A 17,531-nucleotide genomic window follows, 5' to 3' on the forward strand; every position below is an offset into this window, starting at 1 on the left:
ACCAGTCACACCACAGGTGCAAGGTGGTACGTGGAAAAAAGTACTATCTGGTGGATTGGAAGGGTCATGGCCCAGAGGACAAGACCTGAGAACCTATTGAGCAGATTCGTGCTCCTCAGCTCATTGCATCTTTTGAGTGTAGCGAGGCCCTAGGGGTGATGCCCTAGGAGGGGGGGGTAATGTTAGGTGTCGAGTTCTCTCCACTGCACAGGGGGAATCTCAAGCTTTTTCCACTGCGGTCTCCCATTCTTCTTCAGCCGCAGAGGTTCCTGTTCAGCAGAGACATTGGTCCCAGCGTCTTGTTCAGGCTAATGCTATACGTTTGGTTTCTGCTGCCGGCCCTGGTTCAGCTATAGCATCCATCATGCAGCATGCAGCATCCATCATGCAGCATCCGTCAGCAGCGAGCAGACGCTCCTGGGACTAAGTCCTGCTTTTCTCCATCTGAGCATGCCCGTGAGACGACCGCTCATTGGTGGTCGGAGGTCACATGCTCAGGTCCTCAAGCAGCTCGGATTGGGCCATCAGCAAGGTCCTGGAAGGCTATAGTTTTAAAAGGATTGCATGGCTGCACGGCCGTGCGCTAGTATAGACCATGTGGATTGAGAGTTGTATGCACGTATGTATGTCTCTGGTGAATGACTCATTATGAAACCCCTACCCTTGGTACGCATGTGTTGTCCAGCCTTGCTAATTAGGGCCTAGGCTGATAGTGCAGGTAAGGAGGCAGAGTCAGGGCCTAGCATCAGCCACGAGTAGTGGCTTGCCTGTACGCCACTGTGCACTTTGTCTGCACTCCACAGTAGCCAGCGTCGATTAGTGGAGATAGCAGGTTCGACTCCGCGCACTTAGGTTGTCTAGAGGGACTCTAACCCTGTGTATTTGGGGCAGAGTTCTGAGATTGTACACTAGCACTCACTTTGTCGAGCTCTGTGAGCTTTAATGGCTACGGTATTTATATATGCCGCGGTAGTGCGGTTCTGTGAAGCAACAGAGTCCGCCTCTGTACACACCGGGTGACGTTAACCCACATGTGTTCATCTATTATACTGCCATATAGTGTCTGACATTACCAGGCAGCAGTTAACATCTCTGCACGGTGGACCCCGGGCTGCGAACGCACCTTATTACTACCTTCTTATTATTTGGTGCATTCCGCCAGCCCTAACAGTGTGAATTTATGTCTAATTTACCTTTTTTTCCTCTTTTTTTCTGTGTTGCTCCAATACACACAAAGAAGATAAACGCGTATAACAAAACGTGTAATTGCAATTTTCTGGGGGAAATATTTCATTTTCTAGAACCATTTCAATGGTGCAAAAACATTCAGCCATGATTGTATGTGCACATATCATCTTATAAACTTAGGTTAACCTGCTGAGTTTTCAAGCTGAAGAGGCTTCTGGCAACCTATCGCATTTCTTTTCCTGAAACAACTTTTGTTGCATTTTTTCTGTTTCCCAAGTTTGGTTTTTTTTTGGAGGTTCTTTCCATGGTTTTTGTTAAGTCTTTTTTTTTTCTGGTTATTTTCACTCCATTGAAAAATAAAGAAATCGCTAATGGTTTTTTTAAGCAAATACAATGTCAAAATGCTCAAAAAAGGCCTGTTGTCCTCTGGACTTCTTTTGAGCTTTTTCATTGACTTGTTTTGTAAATTACACTGCATCTTCTGATTGGAAATTGCCAAAACAAAGGACAAGGTATAGTAGAATGAGGAATGTGGTGATTCAAAATCCACACTGTCAATATTCAAAGTACGATGATAGACCAAGGTGTGGTATAATTGCATTTTATTTTGTCATCACATTTCAAGGTTTACAAACCTCTTCATCAGGACAAAACCACAGTCAAGGACAAATTAAAGGACATATCGCTTATTTTAACCACTTGGAGTTTTACAAAACTGAAGTGAATAAAAGACGTTTAAATTCATGAACATATTAATCGCGTGTTGTTTTTCCATAGAATAGCTTATATACATTCTTTTGCATGTTTTTTCAAGTGGTTTCCACCGTAAAGACGTGCATATATTCCTTTTCTTTGGAACTTAAGTTTGCAAGCTCCACACCTCTATTGTACCTCATCTAAAGGTATCTTATAACTATCAATATATCCATTTAAGGCTTGAGCACCTGTGATTTTTTTTTATTGACTTTCTTGTCTCAATTTTTTTTTCTTTAGGTTTGCAGCTGCATTTACTCTTCGTCAGAGGATGTTAAATTTTGTACAAAACATCCAGTATTACATGATGTTTGAAGTAATGGAGCCAATGTGGCACATCCTGGAAAAAGGTCTCAAATCAGTAAGTATTCAGAAAATGTGTTTCGTATAGAATTGAACCTGCCCATTAAAACATTTGCTGTTTTAGTTTTATTTTGACTGGACATTTTGATTATAATATTAACACTTCAAGAAATCACTATGGTTTATTGACGTGTTCCCATATGGGTGTCTTTTCCCAATTTTGCATTATGTTTTACATTTTCCTATAAGTTATATGACTAGTTTGACAAAATACACTGGATTGTATGGTAAAAAAAAATCAGTCCAGCAATCCAACACGCAGTCCTTGCGTTTCCAACTTGATTGTCTGGCAGTCTTTATTTTTCTGTTTTTTGGTGTACTTAGTGTCTATCAATGTATTTCATCCTTCTATTAGCTTCTCCTCCTCCATTTTGAATCTCTGATTTCGCCCTACATTTTTTCACCTATGTTGTCAGTCCCATGATGTGCAGTGGGGAAAATAGGTGTTTGATACACTGACGATTTCAATAATTTCCTTTGCGATCCCCTTCAGTACCCTATGATATAATTCATCTGGACCTAGAGACTTGAATTAATTTATGTTTAGCAAAGTATTCCCTCACTAGCTATCTGCTTATTGATAGTGTGGATTCCTCTCCTTCAATTGTACAATGAAGATCTATTAACCCCTTAACGACCGCTGATACGCCTTTTAACAGCGGAAGTTTAGGATACTTATGTCTCAGCGACACTTTTTAATGCCGCTGAGAAACAAGTGTAGAGTGCCCCCCAAAGTCAGAATTTCTCCGGGGTCTTGGCTACCAAGGTAGCCGAGACCCTAGCGAACATGGTTCAGGTCGTTTTTTACCAACTTTGGTGTTGCAAAAAAAAAAGGCTGATTTCTCATTTAATTTCTCATTCCTCTGATGTGATCAGAGTGAAATGGGGTCCCCAGACTCCACTCGGTACCTCCGGTGTCCCTGCATCACCCCGTGAAGTCCCCCTGCCGCCAGTGTCTTCAGGGAAGAAAATGGCAGGCGCATGGGTAGTACGCCCTCCGAGATCTGCCGGCTAGCACCCGGCAACAATAGGAGATTTTTCCTATTGGTTTATTTTGATCGCTGTGATAGGGTCTATCACAGTGATCAAAATAAATTAAAAAAAAATCAAAACCTCTTTCATCACACCCTTAGTTAGGTAAAAATAATAAAATAAAATAAGTATTTCCATTTTTCCATTAAGGTTAGAGTTGGGCTAAAGTTAAGGCTATGGTTGGGCTAGGGTTAGGGTTGGGCTAAAGTTAGGGTTGGGCTAGAGTTAGGGTTGTGGTTAAGGTTGGGATTAGGGTTAGGGTTGTGTCGGGGTTAGGTTTGTGGTTAGGGTTATGGTTAGGGTTGGGATTAGGGTTAGGAGTGTTCTGGGGTTAGGGTATTTTTTAGGGTTATGTTTAGGGTTTTGTTGGTGTCAGGGTTTGAGTTCAAATTGGGGGGTTCCACTGTTTAGGTACATCGGGGGGTCCCCAAATACGACATAGCGCCACCATTGATTCCAGCCAATTTTGCGTTCAAAAAGTCAAGTGGTACTCCCTTCTGAGCCCTGCCATGCGCCCAAACAGTGGCTTTCCCCCACATACGGGCTATCGGCGTACTCAGGAGAAATTGCTCAACAAATTTTGTGGTCCATTTTCTCCTTATACCCTTGTGAGAATAAAAAAAATTGGTTCCAAACTAAGTTGTTTGTGAAAAAAGTAAAATGTTTATTTTTTCTCTCCACATTATTTTAGTTTTCGTGAATAACCTGAAGGGTTAATAAACTTCTTGAATGTGGTTTTGCGCTCCTTGAGGGGTGCAGTTTTTAGAATGGTATCACTTTTGGGTATTTTCTGTTATATATTGACCCCCCCAACACACTTCAAATGTGAGGTGGTCACTAAAAAAATGGTTTTGTAATTTGTGTTGGAAAAATGAGAAATCGCTGTTCAACTTCTAACCCTTATAATGTCCTAACCAAAAAAAAAAAGTTTCCAAAATTGTGCTGATGTAAAGTTGACATGTGGGAAATGTTATTTATTAACTATTTTGTGTGACACCAGTCTCTGATTTAAGTGTATAAAAATTAAATTTTGAAAATTGCTAAATTTTCAAAAATTTTGCCTAATTTCCATTTTTTTTTCATAAATAAACGCCAGTTGTATCGAAGAAATTTTACCACTAACATTCAGTACAATATGTCTCACAAAAACAGCCTCAAACTCAGTGGGATCTGTTGAATTGTTCCAGAGCCTCATAAAGTGACAATGGTCAGAATTGTAAAACTTGGTATTAAGTGCCAAATTGGCTCTGTCACTAAGGGGTTAAAATTCTGAACGCTTTCTTAATACAATGACTTAACACCTTACCACAGCATAGAAATTGAAGATACCAATCCATTATTAAGTTGGAAAAAATCCAAAAGATGACCTAAAAGTATTTTCCTAGTATAATAGGATCTTTAACTGGAAAACTGTGATGGAGAATAAGAGGATTTCACAACCAACAACGCTGGAGCATGGTCCGACCAAGTGATTTCGTCCTATTTTCAGTTACTCAAGCCATGTGAGAACTTTCATATTAGCAAAGAGTAAGTCTTTTCTTGTATCGAACCGATGGGAAGGGGAGTAAAAGGAGTAGGCTGTCTCCTTAGGATACCGTTACACTTAGCAATGCACCAGTGATCCCGACAATGATATGGATCGCTGGTGCATCGCTAAGTGGTCGCTAGTGATCTGCCCCACACAGGCAGATCTCACCAGCGACATAGCAGCGGTCGAGGGTCGCTACTTACCTGTCACACGCGGCGATCCTGACGTCCTCCCGCCCGCGTCCACGCGTCGCCCGTCGGTGCCACAGGAAGCGCCCGACGAGAAATGATCCAGGACGTTCTCGCGCGACCAGCGATGAGCAGCGGGGGAGCGGTCGGAGGTAAGTATCAGACATAGCGATATCGCTAGCAATATCGCTGCTACGTCACAAAATCGGTGACGTTACAGCGATATTGCTAGCGATATCGCTATGTGTAACGGGGGCTTTAGGAGGATCAATTCTCCAAACACCAAAATGATAATTACCTCTAATTAGTCTGACAAGTGTGATCAGATTAGCAGTGAGGGGAATGCCACATACTGAGTGTGTCTCAAAACTGAGAAGGAAGCTTTGAAGTTACATGCAAATAGTAAAGGCACTGGCGTCAATTTCTGGTGCAAGGAAAATATTTTGCACAAAAGGCAAAACTGGCCACAGTTTGGCACATATATGTTAGCTAAAATTATTAAAGTAGCTCTTAGTACTGCCTCCAATACAACAAATCTGCACCCCTGGTCGATATGGGATTTGTTCACCTGTAATGGGCAGTTTGATGATATTTAGTTTGCAACCCCTCCTCTCTTACTATTATTTTAAGCAGATAATGCAATGATAAAGTGGCTGCTTGCAAACTTAAATGAACCTGTGTTATCATAGTGTGTCTTCCTGCAAATAAACTATATCCACCTTTTGAGCCCTCCGTTCTTATAAAGCAAATCTTCTCTTTCTAGGTGCATCCATACCCCTTACATTTTGAGTTAATATACGATTCATGATGCTTTATCAAATGGGTTTGGGTTGCATAAATCAGTGTTACTGCTCATCCATGTGACGCATTCGATCTCTGTTGCACGGTTGTACTCTCTGGAAGGTCATTGATAAACCATACACACAATCGGATCCTTCGCCGTCAAATATAAAAACTGACCTAAAGTAAGGGCAGAAGATGGATACATAAAGGCGAGGGGCAGACAAAGACTACCAAAAACATATGAAAACAGCATAAACAACATTAGAGAAAACAACATTTTGCCCAGGAAGAACTTCGGCATCGGGGTTACTCCTGTGGAACAAAATGAACCCAGTATAAATTTAGGTGACATAAAGTAATCCCTTAGCTGTTTATTTTGGGGGTATAGGCCAAGAGCTTTCTTTGGTTGGGAGGGAACTTTCCAAAGGACCAGCCAACCAGGTAATTAAAGTATATTAATAGCAGAATAAACCATACATATAATACACAGCAATAAAGGATAGGACAAGGGGTAGGCAGAGTAGGCACCCACCTAGAGCTCTACCTCCTGCCTACCCAAGGGTGCGTGCAGTTTAAAAAAATAAAAAAACTGACATTTCTGAATATCTGCAGCCGCCTGGCATTTTCATCCAGCCACAGACAATTCAACAAAATGCCGGAGAAAGATGGCCAGTCGCTGAACTGCTGAAGTACTGCGTGAGGGTGGGGAACATGTCCTCTGGGCTGTGATACATCTTGCTGCAAATTCTGCTTGCTCTGATGCTTGGAGTAAAGCAGGCAGGACCCGGAGTATATTTCCAGCTGCTGTCGAGCGTCTGTTCTCCCTTGAACTTGTGACTAGAGTTGAGTGAATTAGTTTGGGTTCCCTCTTATTCGTCAAGCTATAGCACTTACCGAATAAGCTGCAGAGAGAACCCAGCTTCCTGGATTGCGCCGACCGATTCGGCGCCGCAGCTGCATGTCTCACAGCCACTGTCATGTGCACGAGTCTATGTATTTAGTAGTGTGTATATATAGTCTGTGTGTATACAATAGTGTATATATAGAGTGTCTTTGTGAATATAATACTGTGTGTATATAGTGGTGTACATATAGTCATATATATATATAGTCTCCGTATAAATGCACCTGCTCTTTGATAGTCTCAGGGTTCTGTTTGAAGCACAGAGAACATCATGAAGACCAAGGAACACAACAGATAGATCCATGATACTGTTGTGGAGAAGTTTAAAGCCAGAATGGGATACAAAATGATTTCCAAAACCTTAAGGGTATGTGCACACGTAGTTTTTTGGCCCTGCGGATTTTGTAGAGAAAACCGCAGGTAAATCCTATCTGCGGTTTTGCCTGCGGTTTTGCCCTGCGGTTTTACACCTCAAAATGGATGAGGTGTAAAACTGGAGCGTTTCTGCACCAAACAATTGACATGCTGCGTTTTGAAAACCGCAGCAAAACCACGCGGAAAAAAACGCAGCATGTGCACAGCTTTTTTATTTCCATAGGAAATAAATGTACTGTACAACGCAGCAGAATCTGCTGCGTTTCTGCAGCGCCCAAACCGCTGTGGAAACGCAGCAGAAACCGCAAAGTGTGCACATACCCTAACTATCCCAAGGAGCACTGTGCAAGCGATCATATTGAAATGGATTTAGTATCATACAACTGCAAATCTACCAAGAACCGGCCGTCCCTCTAAACTTTCATCTCAAACAAGGAGAAGACTGATCAGAGATGCAGCCAAGAGGCCCATGATCACTCTGGATGAACTGCAGAGATCTACAGCTGAGGTGGGACAGTCTGTCCATAGGACAACAATCAGTCATACACTGCACAAATTTGTCCTTTATGGAAGAGTGGCAAGAAGAAAGCCATTTCTCAAAGATATCCATAAATAGTAATGTTTAAAGTTTGCAACAAGCCATCTGGGAAACACAGCAAACATGTGGAAGAAGGTGCTCTGGTCAGATGAAACCAAAATCGAGCTTTTTGGCAACAATGCCAAACGATATGTTTGGAGTAAAGGCAACACAGCTCATCACCCTGAAAACACCATCCCCACTGTCAAACATGGTGGTGGCAGCATCATGGTTTGGGGCTGCTTTTCTTCAGCAGGGACAGGGAAGATGGTTAAAATTGATGCGAAGATGAATGGAGCCAAATACCAGGACCATTCTTGCAGAAAACCTGTTGGAGTCTGCAAAACACCTGAGACTGGGAGGGAGATTTGTCTTCCAACAAGACAATGATCCCAAACATAAAGCAAAATCTACAATGAAATGGTTCACAAATAAACGTATCCAAGTGTTAGAATGGCCAAGTCAAAGTCCAGACCTGAATCCAATCGAGAATCTGTGGAAAGAGCTGAAAACTGCTGTTCACAAACGATCTCCATCAAACCTCACTGAACTCAAGCTGTTTGCCAAGGAAGAATCGGCAAGAATTTCAGTCTCTCGATGTACAAAACTGATAGAGACATACCCCAAGCAACTTGCAGCTGTTATCGCAGCAAAAGGTTGTGCAACAAAGTATTAAGTTAAAGGGGCCAAATAATATTGCACGCCCCACTTTTCAGTTTTTTAATTTCCAGAAAAATTTAAAATAATCAATAAATTTAATTCAACTTCACAATTGTGTTCCACTTGTTGATTCTTCACCAAAAATGTACATTTGGTATCTTTATGTTTGAAGCATGATATGTTGGAAAAGGTTGAAAAGTTCCAGGGAGCCGAATACTTTCGCAAGGCACTGTATGTGTAATATATATATATATATATATATATATATATATATTATATATACACACTGACACCCCCCTTTCCCTCAGCTGAACCAAAAATTCCGTCGTCACTACGCCTCTTGCTCGGTCGAACTTATCCACTGGCCTACCCTGAATTAATGAGCACCACTCCTCCCAAGCCTTACCATAAACCTGCCAGGTAGCCAGTGAAGCATTGGGAAGCTGGAATCTGAAGACCTGCCAATCAGAAAGTAACAGTGAGTTAATGAGATTATCGTCTACCTCCGTCACTAAAGTGGCTCGACTCCAGATATTGTTCTTCCAAGCATAGCAGCGCTAGCTGGCGTAAAAGAGCGAGTATGGGCAAGGATGTAGCTGATATATGGTTCAAGCTCTTAGCAGTTCTCATATTTTTTGTTTGAAACTGAATGTTTGCATTTCTCAACTGAGAAGCCCATAACTCAACTGATGCAACTATTGAGAAAATTTCCCACAGGGCTGGATCGGGCCCCCAGTTTGATGTGGTCCATTGATCCAGCCAGTTGCTTTTGCACCATTGTTTTTTGTAGATTGCTGCAAAACCCTCTTTTTTTACTCCACCCTACTGCAAGCCATAAGTTCTTGCTTGATGTTTCTTCAGCCATTACACATGTATGTCTGTTGTATGATTGCAGGAAAATTTTCCACATTAACAAAACTGCCTTATCGAGCGAGTGAGCCAAATTCTTTGGCCGGGCTGGGAAATGCCTTTGGTTGCCAACGATAATTGGCAAGAGAAGGCTCTGCCAACCAGCATTATGCAGCTGGCAAATGTCAGTAGACCCAGTAAGGCCTGCATCTGCTGAAGGGTGACTTTTTTAACTTCACTGAAACCTTCTAACATCTGCAGTGTTCTCTGTATTTTTTCAGCAGGTAAGCGACAAACCATCGCATTGGTGTCTATTTGGATGCCCAAGAAAGGGAATACATAGTTCAACTGTCTTTTCTGATGATAGCAGTACGCCGAAATGCCATGATATAAATTTACATTTTTCTAGCAGAGTTTAGAATTTTTGGGACCGATGAACAAAAAACCTTCAAGGTAATGAATCAGAGACTTGCTGCCTGTTTCATAGCGAACTACCCTGTCCCGAAAAGTACTGAATAGCTCGAAATAGTGACACGAAATGGAACATCCCATCGGCAGGCACATATCAAATTATAGTACTTAGAGTTGAGCGAAACGGGTCGAAAAATTTCACAAGTCGCCGACTTTTGGCAAAGTCGGGTTTCATGAAACGAAACCTGGCCCTAGGATGAGGTCGGCCACGAGGTCGGCGACTTACGCGCCAAAGTCGCGTTTCAAAAGTTTGTTTTGCGTTCTTTTTCAGCCAATCAGGATCCACGGACACTGTGGGCAACGTGATGACATAGGCGGGGGTCACCACCATCTTTCAGAAGGGCATGCAAGTGATTGGCTTGCTTTGGTGGGCGTCACAGGGGTTATAAAAGGGCGTGCACGCCGACCGCCATCTTACTTCTGCCGATCTTAGCATAGGGAGAGGTTGCTGCTGCTGATTCTGTAGGGAGAGCATTAGGCAGGGAAGAAGAAAAAAAAACTGCTTCTGCTGCTAGCGATTTTTCCTGTACAACACACCAGTCACTGTGTGTGCAGTGCAAGGGGAGGCTATATTGTGGTGGATCAGCGGTGTTGGTTGTTAGGCTGCCTTCTAAGGCTTCCTGACAGCTGCATTGCTGTTTACCCACTGCTCTGCAAACTGCTTTTTTAAAAGCAATCCCAATTTTTTTCTTTGTCCTGCTGAGGTACTGAGCGTGCATTTTTTCACACCATACAGCGGTGTACGCTCCTCACACAGTACCGTGTAATGGCTGTTATCACAGCCACAGTGAAGCTATCTGTGTGTCACTCTGTGAGAATAAGTCGAGGACATGTTCCGTTCTTACAGACCTGCACCTACTAGTTTTGTCTAGCTTTCAAACAGTTAAATATATTTGCTGTTTGATCACATTCAAAACTATAGAGAGACAGCGTGTGTCAGTCCGTATACTTAAAAAACACGGAGCTTGACAATTTTACGTACACCGGACAGCCGTGTACGTGCACGCTCCTCTCAGTACCGTGTAACGGCTGTTATCACGGACACAGTGAAGCTATCTGTGTGTCACTGTGGAAGGATAAGTGGAGGACTTGTTCCGTTCTTACAGACCTACACTCTAGGGAGATTCCTATTCTGCCCAATTCTACATACACCTTGTAGTTTGTGATACACTAGCCAATTTCTGCCTGTGACATAGCGCTCTGATATTCAGTGGACCTCACACAATCCAAAAGTGTCCAGTGTCCACTAGTGTGTGCAGAAATTCAAAATCTCCCTTATCCTGTAGTCACTTTTTTCACACCTGTGCCATCGAGCCTGTGACATAGCACTGTGATATTCAGTGGGCCTCACACAATCCATAAGTGTCCAGTGTCCACAAGTGTGTGCAGAAATTCAAAATCTCTGTGATCCTGTAGCCATCGAGCCTGTGACATAGCGCTCTGATATTCAGTGGGCCTCACACAATCCAAAAGTGTCCAGTGTCCACTAGTGTGTGCAGAAATTCAAAATCTCCCTTATCCTGTAGTCACTTTTTTCACACCTGTGCCATCGAGCCTGTGACATAGCGCTGTGATATTCAGTGGGCCTCACACAATCCATAAGTGTCCAGTGTCCACAAGTGTGTGCAGAAATTCAAAATCTCTGATCCTGTAGTCACTTTTTTCACACCTGTGCCATCGAGCCTGTGACATAGCGCTGTGATATTCAGTGGGCCTCACACAATCCAAAAGTGTCCAGTGTCCACTAGTGTGTGCAGAAATTCAAAATGTCCCTTATCCTGTAGTCACTTTTTTCACACCTGTGCCATCGAGCCTGTGACATAGCGCTCTGATATTCAGTGGGCCTCACACAATCCATAAGTGTCCAGTGTCCACAAGTGTGTGCAGAAATTCAAAATCTCCCCTGTCCTATAGACACCTTGTACCTTGTTTTACATTACTATATAGTTTGTTGGATTTTGTCTACATTTCTACAAAAAATGAGGAAGGCTGGTGGAAGAGGCTGTGGAATTGGGCGGGGGTTGGCAGCTGGTAATGATGGTGTTGGATCTGATGGTAGTGGCAAGAGCAAAATAGGACCGAATGCAGGAGGTGTTGAGCCTGCGTCATCGTCTGGCTCTATAAGGCTTCGAAGGCTTAGTTTTCTAGGAGTTGGCAAACCGCTTTTAAAGCCAGAGCATCAGGAAAAAGTTTTGTCTTACATTGCTGACTCAGCCTCCAGCTCTATCGTCTCCTCTTCTGAAGTTGTAAAAAGTAAAAGCACTGAGTCGTCATTGGAGGCTCATGTTCATGAACCACACCTTTCCTTGTGTCCTTCACCCCAACCAAGATTGAAGGATGACGCAGGCCATACTACTGATTACTCCATGGAGCTGTTTTCACATACCATGCCTGGATTATCACGTGAAATGGTGAATTACCCAGGCCAAGATGAATCTGACATGGAGTGCACTGATGCACAGCCGCTGATAGATGATTCTGCTGGTACATTCACTCAGAGCACTACATTGTCCTCGCAGTGTACAGAGCCAGATTCTGACCCTGATGAGACTCAGGTGCCCCTTCCCGCACACTATACCACCATATACGGTGACACAGAGGAAGGTGCACATGACATTGAAGAGGAGGTGATGGATGACCCAGTTGTTGACCCAGATTGGCATCCATTGGGGGAAGAGGGTGCTGCTTCCAATAGCTCAGATGAGGAGCATCCACAGCAGACATCGACATCGCAACAGCTGTTATCTGGCAGCCCCGGAGCACTCCAAAGACAGGTTCCAAAAATCAAAAGAGTTGCTGGACAGCTTGTCCAGAGGGTCAAAAGATCACAGCGTGCTAGGCCGCAAAATGTCTGCCAAAGTAGGAAGAGTGCAGTGTGGCACTTTTTTGAACAAAATCCTCATGATCAGGACAAGGTTATCTGTAAGAAGTGCGCAAAGACCTTTAGCCGAGGGAAAAATCTGAAAAATTTGAATACCAGTTGCATGCTTAGACATTTAACCACCATGCACTTGCAAGCGTGGACACAACACCAAACCTCAAGTGCCACATGTGCAACTGATCACAAAGAAGGTAGTCAGCAACGCTACATTGTTTCCCCCACTGTAAGCCCACCGGTTAGCACAGCAGCAAATGTTGAGGTGTCGTTGCAAGGCCACAGCAGTCAGGGAATCCCACTGTTATATCAACGAAATACTGAATCTAGGCCATCAGAAAGAACACCAACTCCATCATCAACTCTCTCAGTCCGCCCTGTCCACCGCTACTTCCACCATATGCAGCTCTCAAGTCCAGCTCACCCTCCCAGACACTATGAGTAGGTCAAGAAAGTACTCAGTCTCTCATCCGCATACACTGGGTTTGAATGCCCACATTGCCAAACTAATCTCGTTTGAGATGATGCCCTATCGGTTGGTGGAAAGCGCAGCTTTCCGCGAACTCATGGCCTATGCAGTACCACGCTATGACCTACCCAGTCGCTACTTCTTCTCTCGCAAAGCCATCCCAGCCCTCCACCATCATGTAAAAGACCGCATTGTCCATGCACTCAAGCAGTCAGTGAGTGGAAAGGTGCACCTCACAACTGATGCATGGTCCAGTCGGCATGGCCAGGGCCGTTACGTGTCCATCACTGCGCACTGGGTTAATGTGGTGGATGCAGGGTCCACAGGGGACAGCGGTGGTGGGACAGTGCTGCCTAGCCCACGGTATAGGAAACAGTTGGCTGTAGACGTTCGACCCTCCTCCTCCTCCAGAAGCGAAAGCTCGTCCACAGAGCGCAGTCATACGAGCACTCCATCTGCAGCTGCCACTGTTGCACACGAGGTGTCCCCCTATCGAGCAGCTAGTGGAAAGCATCAGCAGGCTGTGTTGCAGATGATGTGTTTGGGCGACAGACACACCGCCGAGGTGCTGGCCGAGTACTTGAAGCGACAAACTGAGTCATGGCTGGGCAGTGTACATCTTGAGGCAGGCAAGGTAGTTAGTGATAACGGCCGTAATTTTGTGGCAGCCATAGCCCTTTCAAAACTCAGCCACATACCTTGCTTGGCTCACACCTTGAACCTGGTGGTGCAGTGCTTCCTCAAAAATTATCCGGAGTTAACAGCCCTGCTCCAGAAGGTGCGAAGACTGTGCGCGCACATCCGCAGGTCGCCTGTACACTCCGTTCGTATGCAGAAGCTGCAGCGATTGCTCCACCTTCCCAACCACCGCCTCATTATCGACATTGCAACAAGGTGGAACTCCACCCTGCACATGGTGGAGCGGCTGTGCGAGCAGAGGCAGGCCATAATGCATTTGTGGGAGGATACACGGCCAGGCACTTTGAGAGCAGACATGGAGTTGACAGGTGTGCAGTGGTCGAAGCTGAAAGACCTCTGTAAAGTCCTTCAGTGTTTTGAGGAATGCACACGGCTGGTAAGCGCAGACGACGCCATCCTAAGCATGAGCATCCCACTTATGCGTCTGCTCATGCAAACTTTGACGCACCTTAAGGAGCAGGCGTCTGCAGCCAATGTTGACGAGGAGGGAATCCTTGATGACATTCAGCCATTGTCTGCTCAGGGACCTCTCCTGGACGAGGTGGAGGAAGAAGAGGAGGAGGAGGATGATGATGGGGATGATTACTTAGGGGAGGAGGATGCATCTCATGGGGCAAGTGAAAATGTTGGCGTGGCAAGGTCTAGTACAGGGTTTGTGCGTGACTGGAGGGATGTGGATTTGCCAGAAAGTGCTCCTCCAACCAGCACTCGCAGTGCATCATTGACACCGGGAACATTGGCCCACATGTCAGATTATGCCTTGCAGATCCTAAAAAGGGACCCCCGCATTGCCAAAATGATGAACTACTGGTTGGCCAGCATCCTGGATCCACGCTATAAAGGCAAATTACAAAACATCATGCCACAGGAGAACCTTGACCTAATATTGGCTAATAAACAAGCAACTCTGGTAAATCGGTTGCTTGAGCCATTCCCAGCACACAGCAGCGGTGATGGTTCTCACACGAGCCGTACGGGCCGGGGGCAGCTTGGCAGAGGTGTTCATGGTGCACACAGCAGAAGTGGCATTGGAGACAGGGGTTTCATGACAATGTTGTGGACTGATTTTTCAAGTACCACTCACACAACTGGTAATACTGCATCGATGGAAAGTGACAGGAGACAGCAGTTGTCAACTTTGGGGATATGTCAAAAGTAAAAGAAAAGTCAAAGATGCTATAGGATTTTTACAGGATGAAAATGATGAAATGGTAAGACAGGATGTTGAGAAGGCTGAACTTTTAAATTCCTATTTTGCATCTGTTTTCTCTCAGAAAGGAAATGTAACACCAACTGTTATTCACTGTCCTATTAAGGGAATAGAAGAATCCAGGATATCTATAAACAGAAAGATAGTGAGGAAACACTTAGCTAACCTAAATGAATTCAAGTCTCCAGGTCCAGATGAATTACACCCCAGAGTACTGAAGGAGATAGCAGAAGAAATTTCTGAACCACTCTCCATAATCTTTGAAAATTCTTGGAGAACAGGAGAAGTGCCAGAAGACTGGAGAAGAGCAAATGTTGTTCCTATCTTCAAAAAGGGGAAGAAGGTGGACCCAGGCAACTATAGGCCGGTGAGTCTGACTTCTATACCAGGAAAGATCTTTGAACAAATTATTAAACAACATGTAAGTCAATACCTGGATAAGAATGAAGTGATCAAACAGAGTCAGCATGGGTTTGTAACTAATAAGTCATGTCAGACTAACTTAATTTCCTTCTATGACGGAATCACTGATTGGGTGGATCAAGGAAATGCTGTAGATATAGTATATCTTGACTTCAGCAAAGCATTTGACAAAGTCTCTCATACAATCCTTATTGAAAAAATGACTAAGTATGGAATGGACAAGGCAACTGTTAGGTGGATTCATAGCTGGCTTAGTGATCGGACCCAAAGAGTGGTCGTAAATGGCTGCACATCCAGTTGGAAGAATGTCTCAAGTGGGGTACCACAGGGCTCTGTCCTGGGCCCTGTATTGTTCAACATCTTTATCAACGATTTAGATGAAGGAATTGAGGGTAAACTGATTAAATTTGCTGATGACACAAAGCTAGGAGGGATAGCTAATACTAGAGAAGAGAGAGAGAGGATTCAAAAAGATTTAAATAAACTGGAGAAGTGGGCAGTAACTAACAGAATGGTTTTTAACAGGGAGAAATGCAAAGTACTACATCTGGGCAATAAAAATGAAAAAAGCATATATAGAATGGGAGGAATAGGGCTAAGTGACAGCACATGTGAAAAAGACTTGGGTATACTAATAGATCACAGACTGAATATGAGTCAACAGTGTGATGCAGCAGCAAAAAAGGCAAATGCAGTTCTAGGATGTATTAACAGAAGCATACAGTCTAGATCACGTGAAGTCATTATTTCCCTCTACTCCTCTTTGGTCAGACCTCATCTGGAATATTGTGTCCAGTTTTGGGCACCACATTTTAAAAAAGACATCAACAAACTGGAGCAAGTTCAGAAAAGAGCGACCAGAATGGTGACCGGTCTGCAAACCCTGTCTTATGAGGAAAGGTTGCAGGATTTGGGAATGTTTAGTTTGCAAAAGAGAAGACTGAGAGGAGACTTAATTGCTGTCTACAAATATCTAAAGGGCTGTCACATTGTAGAAGGATCAACTTTATTCTCATTTGCACAAGGAAAGACTAGAAGCAATGGGATGAAACTGAATGGGAGGAGACACAGATTAGATATTAGAAAAAACTTTTTGACAGTTAGAGTGATCAATGAGTGGAACAGGCTGCCACGAGAAGTGGTGAGTTCTCCTTCAATGGAAGTCTTCAAACAGAGGCTGGACAGACATCTGACTGGGATGATTTAGCGAATCCTGCTTTGAGCAGGGGGTTGGACCAGATGGCCCAGGAGGTCCCTTCCAACTCTACGATTCTATGATTCTATGATTCTATGATTCTATGATTCTAACTATGGTTACAAACTACTTTTCCTCCCATATCGATGTTCTCCCACACAGGTCATTCCCCTTTGACTATTGGGCCGCTAAACTGGACACCTGGCCTGAATTGGCACAATATGCCTTACAGGAGCTCGCTTGCCCAGCTGCAAGTGTGCTATCGGAATGAGTCTTCAGTGCAGCTGGATCAATCCTAACAGAAAAAAGGACCCGTCTGTAAACCCAAAATGTGGATGATCTAACCTTCATTAAAATGAACCATGCATGGGTTTCCAAGGATTTTGTCCCACCTTCCCCTGATGACACATAGGGTGACAGAAAAATGGCTTGCTTTGGTCCACCTCTTCCTGGGACTTGACCTATTTCGCCTTTTGCATCAGCTGAATGTCCAACATCAACATATGCCACTTTCTAAAACTCCCTAACTGTGCTGCCTCCCCCCCCCCATGGCCGGGGTCACCACCTAGCGCACGACACCGTGCGAGTGCCGTTGCCCTGGACAGGTGGGTAGGCCGACTCTTGGGCGCGGGCACTGGCACAGGGTCCCTCATAGTTCAATCAAGTGTCTCTGACGGTGGTGGTGCACACCCGCCGTCAGACACACCGCCGTACTATGAGGGGCCCAGTGCCAGCACCGACGCCCACGAGTGGGCCCCCCTTGCTTGGGCAGGGCCCCAGCATTTGCAATCTTTACCTCTCCCAGCTCCTCCGCTGTGTAGTCTGGGCCGTCAAATCCATACTGTGCCTGACACCGTCTGAGCCTGCCTCCTGATGTATAGACATATATTTTGAATGTGTACGCTATCCATACATGTTATCCGGGGATACGGTACCCTTTCTCACCTTTGTGCAATCACGTGCAATCCATACTGGGCCTAACACCGTCT

At 44.4% G+C, this 17,531-nt stretch overlaps 1 protein-coding gene across 6 annotated transcripts in view; it reads left to right on the plus strand.

Moving 5' to 3' along the window:
• The window catches only part of TUBGCP2 (tubulin gamma complex component 2), a 1,139,845-nt gene that overhangs the window by 822,330 nt on the left and 299,984 nt on the right, over positions 1–17,531 (plus strand). For all 6 annotated transcript variants that reach the window (XM_073573858.1, XM_073573862.1, XM_073573860.1 and 3 more), the window contains one exon: positions 2,182–2,302. In XM_073573858.1, the coding sequence (XP_073429959.1) occupies positions 2,182–2,302 (121 nt within the window). The remainder of the gene's footprint in view (positions 1–2,181; positions 2,303–17,531) is intronic.

This window comes from Dendrobates tinctorius, unplaced genomic scaffold (genome assembly GCF_039654945.1).
Source record: "Dendrobates tinctorius isolate UK_male_01 unplaced genomic scaffold, ASM3965494v1 ptg000037l, whole genome shotgun sequence".
NCBI lineage: Eukaryota > Metazoa > Chordata > Amphibia > Anura > Dendrobatidae > Dendrobates > Dendrobates tinctorius.